Source organism: Sceloporus undulatus, chromosome 2 (genome assembly GCF_019175285.1).
Source record: "Sceloporus undulatus isolate JIND9_A2432 ecotype Alabama chromosome 2, SceUnd_v1.1, whole genome shotgun sequence".
Lineage (NCBI taxonomy): Eukaryota > Metazoa > Chordata > Lepidosauria > Squamata > Phrynosomatidae > Sceloporus > Sceloporus undulatus.
Genome location: NC_056523.1, coordinates 85,211,233 through 85,225,116, shown reverse-complemented (window position 1 = coordinate 85,225,116; position 13,884 = coordinate 85,211,233). Strand labels below are relative to the sequence as shown.

The following is a 13,884-nucleotide window of genomic DNA, read 5'->3' as shown; positions in this document are numbered from 1 at the left end:
TCTGCTACCCAGTTCCTCTCAGACTTTGAATCATGGCTGACATTCTTCCTTTCAGATTCAGTCCCCACTTTGATCCTAGGTGACTTTAATATCCACGTTGATGATTCCAATAACCCTACAACATCTCGCTTCAACTCTCTCCTAGCTTCTTTTGGCCTCCAACCACACTCCAACTCTTCAACTCATTCTCTTGGTCAGTGTCTTGACCTAGTTCTTGCTGCAAACTGCATCATTTCTGACTACCTGGCACTTGACTTTCCACTATCTGACCATCATTTAATCTCCTTTGCTTTTACTTATACTCCACCTCCTCGCCATACTCTTCAACTCTATTTTCGTGATCTTCAGTCTTGGTCAGACCCTGGATTCATCTCTCTCTTCCCTAAATCTTGGGGATTCTGCTGGTTCAGCAATGTCTTTATTTAACTCCACTCTTTCCTCGACTCTTGACCATTTTGCCCCTGTCTCTGTACGCACTTCTTCCTCTAAGACTAGGCCTCAGCCCTGGCTTACCCCCCTCATTAAGTTTCTCCGGTCCTGCTCTAGAGCGGCCGAACGTCTTTGGAGAAAGTCCAAACAGTGGGCTGACTTTATTCATTACAAATTTGTTCTTTCTTCCTTCTCATGCGCCCTCTCTATGGCAAAACAAAATTATTACAAATCATTTATCTCCGCCAATGAGAGGCGCCCGCAGCATTTGTTCTCCAGCTTCAACACTTTGTTTAAACCTCCCTCTCCTCCTGTCTCTTCACCATTCTCTCCTAACGACTTTGCTAATTATTTCATCTCAAAGATTACCACTATCCACACTGAGATAGTCCCTCCCGATTCTTCTTCTGCTCATAATCTTCTATCGCCCTCGCCTAAAAAATTTTCTATGTTTCCTCCTGCTTCTTTGGATGAACTCTCTACACTTCTGAACTCTTCCAAACCTGCAACTTGTTCTCTTGATCCAATTCCTACTCGTCTTCTAATTTCCATAGCTCCCTCTCTTCTGCCCTTGCTTCTCCATATCTTCAATCTCTCTCTCTCTACAGGCTCCTTCCCTTCGGACTTCAAACATGCTCTCATTTCCCCAATTCTGAAAAAACCTTCTCTTGACCCCTCCTCTTTGTCTAGCTATCGTCCGATTTCTCTTCTTCCCTTTCTTTCTAAGGTTTTGGAATGGGTTGTTTATTCTCGCTGTCTTAAGTTTCTTGAAGCCAACTCCATCCTCGATCCCTTTCAGTCTGGTTTCCGCCCACGGCATTCTACAGAGACAGCTCTCACTAAGATCTCAAATGACCTTTTACAGGCCAAGGCTAATGGCTTTTACTCTGTTCTCATCCTTCTTGATTTGTCTGCAGCCTTTGACACCGTTGATCACTGTCTCCTAGTTGACATACTCTCTAACCTTGGGTTCTCAGACTCTGTTCTTGACTGGTTTAGATCTTATTTGTCAGACAGATCTTTTGCAGTAGTTGCAGGAGGTCAGACTTCTTCTCCTGTTCCCTTATCTGTTGGAGTTCCCCAGGGCTCTGTTCTGGGTCCCCTTCTGTTTTCTCTCTACACACTGTCCTTAGGTAAACTCGTTAGCTCTTTTGGTTTTTCCTACCATCTGTACGCCGATGACACCCAGTTGTATCTTTTCACCCCCGACCTTTCTCCAAGGCTTGAATAGCAAGTTTCGTCTTGTCTCACAGCTGTCTCACAGTGGATGCGCCATCGGCGTTTGAAGCTCAACATGTCCAAGACGGAGCTTCTTGTCTTTCCTCCTAAGTCCACCCTTCAGCACTCCTTTTCTGTCTCTGTGGACAACATTTCTATTCAACCAGTCCAGCAAGCCCACACTCTTGGTTTTATCTTTGATTCTTCTCTGTCGTGTATCCTTCAGATCCAGACCACAGCCAAGGCATGTAGATTCTTTTTATACAACATTGCCAAAATCCGACCTTATCTCTCCGCCTCTACTGCCAAGATTCTGGTCCATGCCCTAGTGGTCTCAAAACTTGATTACTGTAACATCCTCCTGGATGGGCTTCCTCTTTCTCACCTCCGTCCTTTAATTTCTGTCCAGCATTCAGCTGCACACTTTATCACATCCGCCCACCGTTCTGACCATATCTCTCCTTTATTGGCGTTCCTTCACTGGCTCCCCCTCCCTTTCCGTATTCAGTATAAGCTCCTGCTGTCGACATTTAAAGCCCTCCATGGGCTGGCCCCTCCCTACTTATCAGACCTTATTTCTCCTGACCTTCCCACTAGGGCCCTCCGTTCTGGTAGTCAAGGTCTGCTGTCTCAGCCCAGGATTTCCTCTGCCCCATCTCGGATTCACCCCTTTTCACTTGCTGCCCCTCACTCCTGGAACCTTCTTCCCCCGCAAGCAAGGGTCATCACTTCATTAACCAGCTTCAAAACGGAGCTGAAGACCATCCTGTTCAGAGAAGTGTTCCCAGGCATTGCGTGAGTATCATTTGTTATGTGATGTTCTTTTGTTCCCTGGTTTATTGAACTATTTCCTGTAGCGCTATGTATTTTATATGTATTATCCTATTATCTCTTAGATTGTACACCATAGGCAGGCTTTCTCCTATATGCTTATTGTTTTATGTACAGCGCTGTGCAAATCTACAGTGCTATATAAAATAATAATAATAATAATAATAATAATAATAATAATAATATGTCTTGAATGTAATACCAACAAAAATACATCAGAAACTTCATCAATATTATAAATTATCAACATATTAATAAATTGTAATGTTACTAGCAAATAAATAAGAAGTCACAAAAAGTCCTGGTTATTTTTGGATAGATCCCATCTGTAAAATCTTTATAAGTTTTGTGTTTTTTATGTTTGTTTGTTTGCTTGCTTTTAAAACTGCACTTGCTGTTAGCCACCTTTGATGCTTTACTGCAAGAAACTGGATTTAATTTTAAAAAACAAATATTAAATAGAACACAGAACAAATATCTCCCCAACCAAACTGAATTAATAAACTAAATAAACCAAAGGGAATCCAAAGGTCATTTGGGCTTATCGGCACCCTGCTTTGTTTCTTTATTAGTTTATATATGAAATCTCTCTCAGACTTGCATTCTAAATTTCTAGCAAGTGCCATTGTGTTGCAGAAACAGTACATCAATAGGCTATCATAAGAACATAGATTGTTTTAAAAATGAACTTAAGATATTGACCTTAGTTTTAATCCCAAGACATCACAGATATTGAAGAGTCAACATTAGTTACCCATCTTATTGAAAAAAGTATTGAATATTATCAGAAAGAGTTGATGCAACAGTATTAAACAAAAGTCTATGGCAAAGCACTGATACTGAAGTAATGCTATCTTAGCTTTCTATGAGCTCAGAAATGATGTTCATTCATTATTTTTAATTATGTTTTTATCCCATCTTTTTTTGTTGTTGTTGTTCTGAAGATGGCATACATGTTCTTCCTCCCCATTTTTTAAAAAATAACTCAGACATCTCAATCCTATTCATATATAATCCAATGGAATTTCCTTTTTACCATACTTAAGTTAGTAATTCAGTTTTAAGATATTGCCCCAGAAATCACAATCACAGTCACTTCCTATACATATACCCCTGGAGGTATATTTATAGCATTTTCATACTACCTTCCCAAAGGTGCCATGATTGATATATATATATATATATATATATATATATATATATATATATATATATATATATATATCAGTAATAATACCATATTAAACATAATACAAAGCATCTAATCTTTAGATAATATAATTACAAATCTGAAGCAATGGCTTTACACTATTATTTATAATTAATATAGGTTACCCAAAATACCAGTAGTAGGATCTATTTCAGGGACAAAAAAAGTGATGTGGCATAGGCTGAACAAGTGAGCATTGCCTGCTGCTTATTGTGAGTGTTTATTTCATAGAATACTCATTTCTAAAAGATGTCTGATTTTGTGGTTTGTTATGTACATCACTCATAACATCTATTGTACTGCATACTGACAAGTACCTCTACTCAACCTTTCCTCTTCTTGTGGTTAATTCAGTGTATTCTAGTCTGTTTGGAGGTCATATGTGGTGAACACTGTGAGGTCTATATTAAAATATAAAAAGGTTTCACAGTAATGACATGATGATGATGATGATGATGATGATGATGATGATGATGATGATGATATTCATATCCTGACTTTTTTCCAGTAATGGGTCTCAAGGCAGCTAACATTTTAAAAATACAGATTAAAACATACAGAGAAGTATAAATAAAAAGTTATTTAAAAACAATTTATAATGTTGAACTATTAAAGATTAAAAACATTAGACTTCATTAAAAGGATATGTACACCTTAAAAACAGCTCAACTCAGCATTAAAAGTGCATCCCCATCGGTTCCTCCTGTCCACATAAACATGTTTTAATTTACTGAGGGATAGACACAAGGACAGTCTTCAGAAATTCATCTCAAAAGGCCCCTGTCATACCACCAAAGTTGGTTTTATAACACATGAGTTTTAGAGCAGGGGTGCTGAAAGCACAACCCTCCATAGATTGGATCACAATGTATAGCATTCCTTACCATTGGCTATACCAGATCATGACAATGGAAGCTGAGCTGGTTTAAACCCACTCTTGGTTTAAATGTTAATATTCAAATGAAGAGCCTCAGAAGCCAAAATGGTGGAACCTGTAGATGTTTATGATGTACACATACTGTATTCTTTGAGCGCATGAATCTGTCATCAAGTCATCAAGGGCTCCTGCCATCTTCACTAGCTGTTAACAGAAGTTCATGTCTTCAGGGAATGAAGCAGGACTAGATCGGAAGGTCAAAAGGATGGCAGTTCAAGGCCCAAGTGTTGCGTGATGAAGTGAGCTCCTGTCATTAGTTCCAGCTTCTGACACCTAGCAGTTCGAAAGCATGCAAACACAAGTAGATAAATAGGTACCACTTTGGTGGGAAGGTAATAGTGTTCAGTGCAGTCCTGTTGGCCACATGATGACCAGTGCAGTCCTTGGACAACACTGTCTCTTTGGCTTAGTAATGGAGATGAGCACTGCCCCATACAGTTAGTTAAGACTAGACATTCATATCAAGGGGAAACCTTTACCTTTACCTTTACCTTTACAATGTGTATCATAAGTAGTTAGTGGCAGGAGAAGTTAAATATTTACTCACACAGCATCTCCTAGACACTGACCTTGAGAATTTCTTCCCGTGTTGGGAAGCTATGATTATATTACAATATGATTTTCACAGTTTTGTATCAATTTTGACTAGGATTGATAGCCAACCATCATTTCTAGAAAGAAGCAATACTTACCCCTTTGCTGTATTTGCTACCTAGAGTAAGGAGAAGCAGGCATGATGATGAAGGGTTAGAACGTTTTCCCCAAGCCAGCTAATACAAGTTGCAGGTTGGCAGGCTTTCATCCTTTCAGCATTATTGGCATTTTTTTTAAATGTTACTCCTGAAGCAAAGTATGCTGGAAGGTGTTTTTTTTTCTTTCCAATTTCTGGAAGCCAAAACTGAGAAGCTCTATTGTACAAAAAACTCTACTGTGGAAGTAATGTGAATTTCTGTGAATGAAGTTAGATGCTTTAAAGAACTCCAAAACCTCATCATGATAAAAAATTTCAATCAAGGCAAGAAAATATATGGCCCTGCAGGTGTTGGATAACAATATCCAGCATGCCTCATCATTGCTTTTACTGGCTAGAGCTCATAGGAGATGCAGTCCAACAATATTCAAAGGGCCTACAAATTCTTGTCTCAATCCAAATAAACCACAAGTGGGATTTGCAGCAATCAAGACTAAATATTGCACTAATGTCAGATAAATTTGGAAATACGTTTAGTGATGGGACTTTTTAAACACCAAAGCCATTTGTTTATTAACAGTAAATTTATTGTTTTTATTCCAGATTAAGCTATAATAATAATAATAGCGTCAATAATAAAATGCATGTAAAAAAAAGTTTCCCCATTCATAAAAAGGAAGTCAGGCGACAGAGCTGCTTCCTTAAATATTTTCTAAGCAACAAGTTTCTGCAGAAGTTCTTCCACTGTCAGACAATTGGAAAAATTAAATGATGATGGATTATTCCGCCCTTCTCAGGAATGGGATGGGGAGCAGAAAAACTCTTTACTGATTCCCATTTTCTTTCTTTGTTCACAGGCTGGCAAAGTAATGGTGGCTGCTTTCCAAAATGAGAGAATTCCCTGTTCACTTCAGCAAACTTTTATTAATCAAATCCCATCCTCTAAATTACAAAGTGTAATCAAATAAAGCTCCGAGTCAAGTCCCTGCTATTTCTATTTTGGCTCCTATTCAATATTAAGCAACCTATATTTGCTCACTCCTTCTTCACTGTAAATGTAGGGATAATTGTATTACTGTCTTCCTTACAGATTACTGGGATTACATTTAATACCTGTATAAATCTAGTCAAAACCAATTGGTAATGAGTTTTATCTAATTCACCAAGTTATCCTGAATTTGTCATTTTCCTGCCTCTCATACTATATTCAATCTTGCCATTTGTTCACCCATCTTCAGCTAATGTTTCTTTTCTTGGAGCAAACATGGGCAGTGTGTAATTTTCTCCTTTTCCATGACTTCATTCATTGTGGCCATTCTCTGGGGAGACACTTGTTTAGATCTCTCACCACCAGTTATGTATCGAGATGTGGTGCTGGAGAAGAGTGCTGAGGATTCCAGCCAAGAAGACAAACAAATGGGTCCTAAAACAGATCAAGCCTGAAGTCTCCCTGGAAGGCAAGGTGACAAAACTGAAGCTGTCATACTTCAGACACATCATGAGAAGGCACGATTCATTGGAAAAAACAATAATGCTAGGAAAGGTGGAAGGAAACAGAAAGAGAGGAAGGCCACACACTAGATGTATAGAGTCTACTAACAACAGCACAAGTGAGTTTGCAAGACCTGAGCAGATTCTTGGAGATGTCTCATCCATACAGTTGCCATGAGTCAGATCCACGTGAGGGTGTTTAACAATGAACTGTGTTAACTATACCACAAAGTACAATATCCAAAATCCACAGGCCAACCAAAAATGCACAAATAAATGTTGCAAGCCTCTGAAACTCCACTGGCTTCATCAGGTAAAGGTGTTATATATGTGTGTGTGTCACAGGCCTACATTCTATAAAGATGTTATTGCTGAAAACAATTATGATGGTATGGAGGGATATTCATATAAGCTACTCACAGTATCACTGTTTTGTGGATTTTGGATGTTACTGTATTTTGCTGTATGGAAACACAGCTACCCCTGGATATGTTTTATGGATGTAAAAATAACCATATTTTAGCCACAACAGGGAAATCCTAAAGAAGCCAAGGGACTGGGACTTTACTCTTTGAGGTTTCTAACTCCAATAAAGGTAAAACTTTAAAAACAAAAAAAAACAAACAAACCTGGGGCTGCATTTGGCATATTTTACCTAAACAGCATCTAAACATTTTCCTAATGCAACAAGATGGAGGCTGCTTGAGAACTTCAGTGTTCTCTGCCTAATAAAGGAGCCTGGTAGCCTCACAAGACAAAGACAGTCTAGATATTGAATTTTTTTATGTATTCCTAATGGACTTTAAATATTATTCCCTGGACTTTATGATTCTGCCTTCCAGAACCCACATGACCATAGGAGAGACCTGCCTACGTGAATATCCCTCTGTACCATCTTAACAATAATAATAATAATAATAATAATAATAATAATATTTATTTGTATACCGCCCTCTGGCAAACCAATCCGGGCGGTTAACAACAGTAAAATATAAAATATGACTATTAAAAACACTTTATCCCTCCCCCCCTTAAGACAGTATTAAATAGTATAACATATTAAAAATACAATATCAAGGATAAAAACAGCAATTAAAACTAAAAACCCTGATATCCCTCTGTTGATCCTCAACCATCTCTAAGATGGGGCCACGGGAGGAATGAGGGAATCAGGGAACCTGGGAACCTGGGCCGGGATGGTTAATCTGGAAAGGCCTGCCGGAACTGTGAACATCTTTACAGAATGTAGGCCTGTGCCTCTAAGATCATATTTCTTTTTATTTCTTCTGTATGATTTTTAATACTTCTGCCTAATGAAGAAGTCATTGGAACTTCAAAAGCTTGCAATGTGTATTTTGTGCATGAAGGTTGGCCTAAAAAAGGATCACCATTTTGTGGAATTTGGATGTTAGTGCACCACCAGTTATATTATTATATATAAATTTCCAGAGCTGTACTCCCACCTCATCTCAGTTCATTTCTTTATCCCTGTTAATCAACAGCTTACCATTCAAAAGGTCATAGACCTTTGTGTAATAAAAACAAGCTTTTGGTTATTAAGTTACTTTTGTGTGTATGTGTGCGCTCAAGTTCCCATTGGCTTATGGCAACTCCATGAATTCCATAGGGTTTTTGTTTAGGCAAGGAATACTCAAAACGTGGTTCTGCTAGTTCCTTCCTCTGAAATATAGCCTACAACACCTGGTATTCGTTGGTAGTCTTCCATCCAAGTCCTAACCAGGGCTGACCCTGCTTAGTTTCCATGATCAGACAGGTTCTGAAGCCTTTAGTGTACTTAGACATGTAAGTTATAGTAACAAGTTTTTAAATTGTGCGATTATAAAAATTGAAAACAGTGAATTGTTTCTCTTGAAGCATTTTGTCCTATAACTGTTTCTATCAGGCTAATAACTGCAAAAACCAAAATAGCTGCGTAGGAATGAAGCAACAAAAATGTCCATAGTAAAGAAGACATGAAAAGTTAAATTGTACAATAATATACTGTACATCTCCTGCTGAGAAAGTTAAGCTTTCATTAACAGTTCTTGTGATTTTAAGGATTTTTCTTCATTTTTTTCTTTCTACTAATGTACAGAATCATAGAATCGTAGAGTTGGAAGAGACCACTAGGGCCATCCAGTCCAACCCCCTGCCATGCAGGAATTCACAATCAAAGCATCCCCGACAGATGGCCATCCAGCCTCTGTTTGAAAACCTCTAAGGAAGGAGACTCCACTACACTTTGAGGGAGTTTGTTCCTCTGTCGAACAGCCCTTACTGTCAGGAAGTTCCTCCTAATGTTGAAGTGGAATCTCTTTTCCTGCAGCTTGCATCCATTGCTCCGGGTCCTAGTCTCTGGATCAGCAGAAAACAAGCTTGCTCCCTCCTCAATATGACATCCATTCAAATATTTACACAGGGCTATCATATCACCTCTTAACCTTCTCTTCTCCAGGCTAAACATCCCCAGCTCTCCAAGTCGTTCCTCATAGGGCACAGTTTCCAGACCTTTCACCATTTTAGTCGTTCTCCTTTGGACACGCTCAAGTTTCTCAATGTCCTATTTGAATTGTGGCGCCCAGAACTGGACACAATATTCCAGGTGGGGCCTGACCAGAGCAGAATAGAGTGGCACTATTGCTTCCCTGGATCTAGACACTATACTTCTATTGATGCAGCCTAAAATCGTATTGGCCTTGTTAGCTGCCACATCACACTGTTAACTCATAAATATAGGAGCATACATTTAATAACTTCAGTTTAAATCTGCATCTGATGATGTGGAATGGTTATTTGGAGGCTTATGCCATGGATTTGTTATCTCAAAAGCTGTTAACAAGACTCTTTACAGTTATAGAAAGGAAGTGAACACCAGAAACAAACTTTGGCCCTGTACAGATGGGCCTTTTAGCACGTCCTGGCAACATGCTAAGGTTGCCTCTGGGCATTGCTTATATACGCCCCGAAACCCTAGTACGTCGCCGGGATGTCAAAATGGCAGCGCCCTGTCTACATGGGCGCCACCATTTTGACGTAACGGCCATGGTGCGTCCAAACGGTGCGCCTGGTGCCGCTGCAGGGTGCCTGTAGCGCCCTTTCAGCAGCACCAGAAAGAGCTCCGAAACAGAGCTCCTTTTGTGCTGTGTATCGCTCGCGCAGACTTTACACGGCTGCACCAGCGATACAAAGGAGAAAGGAGCCGAGTGGCCCCTTTCTCTGTCTCCCCGCCACTGCCGGGGTGTCCTTGGGGCATGAAGCCCCAAGGACACCCCTTTCCAGGCCGCGGGGAAGTGGTGTTTTGCCACTTCCCCGAGGCCTGGAAAAGCGGCGGATCGGGATCTCAGAGGCTGCCACTGTGGCAGCTCAGGCCTCAATCTGTCGGGGAAAGGGGCGGGTGCAGGCCACCCCAAAGGGGCGGTCTGTATCCTGCCTTTGAGAAAGACAAAGGGAGAAAACATTGAAAGCAGAGGTCAGATCCCTTCCATATTCTTTTTACTTATTTTCTGAAGTTTCACAGGTGTACCCCTATACCTACTGTTGTTTGTAAATGTGTTTGACACTAGGGCTGTAGTTTTTAGATTACCTTTGTATGCAAGTATACATATACACATATACACACTATACTACTATCTAAGGCACAGCACACTTACTTTAATGCACAACAATTATGATCTTACTAAAAAGATTTCATATGGTGTCAATAGTATGTCATGGGAGAACCAGGACAAATTTTTTTGCTTGGATGTTTTTACCAAATTTAGGAGAAAATCAGCTATAAGTTTTCCGTGCTATGTGTCTGGTTTTCTGTTTTTGCCACTTCAGAGGAAAAAGATCACTGTAGTAATGATTTGCAAGTATTAATTAATCTTTAGTGGCAGAAGGATGGCAAATCAGAAGACAGCATACACACTGAAGTTTGTAGAAATATGTTTAATACAAGCCCACTCCAAATTCTTTCCCTCAAGTGAAAAAACAAGGTTTCCTAAATTCATGATACAACAATAGTAAAGGCCAATCAAAAAAAGCAAAACAACACTGAATCCAATATACAGGATAAAAACACAAAGCAGGCTAGAAAAAATATATATACAAGAGTCATATAATTCTGGTGACAAAACTACAAAAGGCCCATAGAAGCCAGGAGCTATTGTACAGAATGAAGCAGGGATCCATCTTGATGGGGGGGGAAATGTCATTCTCTTCCAAGCCCACAAAGAAAGCCACCCATTTACACACAAACTAAATACAACCAAATGACTGCCACCCATTTGTGGCTGATATTTTACTGTCCCACTTTCTACCTGCAAGGTTCGGTTGTTTTAACACTTACTTCTGTAAGCACACTAACAGAAGGTACTTACACTGATGCATGCAAGGGTGCCCAATTTCCACACCCAAACGGTTTGGTATGGGACATATCACAAAGGGATGCAGTAGGTGAAGGTGTCGATGACCACTGAGAACCAGATGCCCTATCTTCCATGAATATTACTTTCCACTACTAGTGCCAAGCCACCAGAGTTCAACCCACCATGATTATGCTTAAATCAGCCCACTAGCTCTAAAAGCAAGCCAAGCTACAAGCTCACTGCTTTACAGCACAGCAAAACCTTGCACTGCAGTCAAAGGAAGAGAGCAGGGTTCATCCTATAACATGCAAGGTTGGTTTAGTTCCAGACAGCTATTTAAGGAGCACATTGATCTTCACAGCCAGGTGGGTTTTAAGCATTATTTCTTTTACAAACCAGCATACATTCATATTCCTTCAAGAAGCTGTTATACACCCAAGTAAAATGAGTATCAGTACGGTTTGGGCAGTCCAATTATAAAGGTAACATATTATAGAACAGAAATTGTCTATTAACTTTTCTTTAAAGCCAACTCTGTCAAACAAAGTTTACTAACTCTTACAGAATGTGTTCCATGATTAAGAATCAGCATCAAAAGTAAGCTTTTTTTTTTGGGGGGGGGGGGGTTCAAAATCTACCAAATGCTTTAGTTTCAGTTGAGAACTCTTTGTGACACAAAGAGAATCTCAAACAGCCCTTTCTTCTTCATGTCATTTCATCAATAATGCCGCTGATGGTAGCATCTTTATCCAAAATCTGATCCTTTTTGACACTAGAGCAAGTTCTCTGCTGCTCATTCTGTCCAATGCAGTTTATGCCATCCTCAAGGTCCATGGGTTCGGTTTTTATCCTCATTGCGTCGTCTGAGTGAGGTAAATCGTCAGGCAGAGAGGCCAGGCAGTTCTGGATCATTTCAACAACCCGCTCCAAATGCTTCTGAAACCTCTCAGCAGTTTCCAGGCGCTGGCGCTTCTGCACTTCCATCATGACTCTCAGCGTCTCCCTTGCTTGGTGGGGGCGATATTCGTTTATAAGATGATGCACATGGACAAAAAGCAGTTTTAAGTCTTCTAGCTTCTCTTCCCGTTTTATGCTGCCTGGGCTTCTTATCAATATATCCAAGAGGTCCAAGAAGTTGATCAGAATAGACATGTTGAGCTTCCTCAGTTCCTTCTTATGATCGAACTGCATGGGATGCAGCCGTTCAATACCTTGGCTTTCCAAAGGCCGGATAATGAGGTCGTCACATTGGAACTGGTTTCCAAACATCATGTAGCTATCTTTAATCGGCGGCGGAGGCTTGGGAGCGAGACCTTTGCGGATGTTCTCATCAGTATACTCTTTAATGTACTGCATCGGAGGCGGAGGGAGGGCACTCACTTGCTGAGGTTCACCCATCGCAGCAGACGACCAAATCCCTAGGACAAGACATTACAATACAGATTAAGAAGAACAGATTTACAGCAAACGTAGACATAACACTATAGTACACACTGGAGAAATAACCCAGTTTGATACCGCTTTAACTTGTTGTCTAGCTCTTGGCTATGGAATTCTGGGAGTTGGAGTTTGTTGGAGTTTGTTGTGGGGCTCCGCTCTGGGCCCCACAACAAACTCCAACTCCCAGAATTCCATAGCAAAGAGCCAGACAAGTTAAAGCGGTATCAAACCGGGTTATTTCTCCAGTGTGGATGCAGCCTGGGGCTCACAGAACTGGTCACACACACACCCGCTACGAGCTCCCGTCCCTCTCCTTGATCTCGCTTCTATCCCGAGTCGATCGCGCAGGAAAAACCCCTCGCAGACACGCTCTCGCCACAACGACGACAGCGGCGGCCGCCCTAGCCGTCTTCCTTTCTTTCCCCGGCAACTGATGACGCACTTCCGGCACGCTCCAATTTTTCCTATTGGTTCACGGCGGCGCGACGTAAAGGTGGTGTTGGCGAAAAGGAGGGCAAAATGGAGGGAAGCCAGCCTCCTTCCCTCCCCCGCAGCCACAGGAAGAGGAGGCGCTCTCTGATTGGCTGATGTCGATGCCAATCAGGAGCTTTGTTTTACTCCTCTCCTCCGCCTCTATGGTTTCTATCGTTTTCTCTCAGGCTGTATCCGCACCGCAGGAATGATCCATATTAGTGCCGCTTTAACTGCCCTGGCTCCATGCTATGGAATCCTGGGATTTGTAATTGTTTGTGGCACCAGAGCTCCCTGGCAGGGAAAGCTAAAGGTCTCACAGAATTACAGTTCCCAGAATGCCATAGCACTGCAGTTAAAAGTGGTGTCAAACCGGATCATGTTTGCAGAGGAGATACAGCCTTAGGTCCAAAACACACTGCAGAAACAATCCAGTTTGAAACCGCTTTAACTGTCTTGGCTCAATTTTAAAGAATCCTGGGAACTGTAGTTTACTGTGGCACCAGAGCTCTCTCTGACAAAGAAGGCTAATAAAATGTCTCACAAAACTACGACTCCCAGAATTCCCTAGCATTGAGCCAAGGCAGTTAAGGCGGCCTCAGTGTGTTTTGGACCAGCCTTTCTCTGAGAGGTACAGATACAAAGTGTATCCACACTGAAGAATTAAATCAGTTTGACACCGCTTTAACTGCCATTGCTCTATGCCACAGAATCCTGGGAATTGTAGTTTGGTGAGGTATTCAGCCTAGTGTGCCTAGTGCCTCACCAAACTACACATCCCAGGATTGTGTGGGGTACAGCCATGGCAGTTAAAGCG

At 41.0% G+C, this 13,884-nt stretch overlaps 1 protein-coding gene across 1 annotated transcript; it reads right to left on the bottom strand.

Moving 5' to 3' along the window:
• Positions 1–10,721: 10,721 nt before the first annotated feature.
• MED7 (mediator complex subunit 7) lies at positions 10,722–13,024 on the bottom strand. The gene is made up of 2 exons (XM_042455925.1): positions 12,886–13,024; positions 10,722–12,574 (listed from the first exon to the last, which is right to left on the bottom strand). The coding sequence occupies exon 2, from the start codon at positions 12,552–12,554 to the stop codon at positions 11,862–11,864; it is 693 nt and encodes a 230-aa protein (XP_042311859.1). The 5' UTR covers positions 12,555–12,574; positions 12,886–13,024; the 3' UTR covers positions 10,722–11,861.
• Between the last annotated feature and the right edge of the window lie 860 nt (positions 13,025–13,884).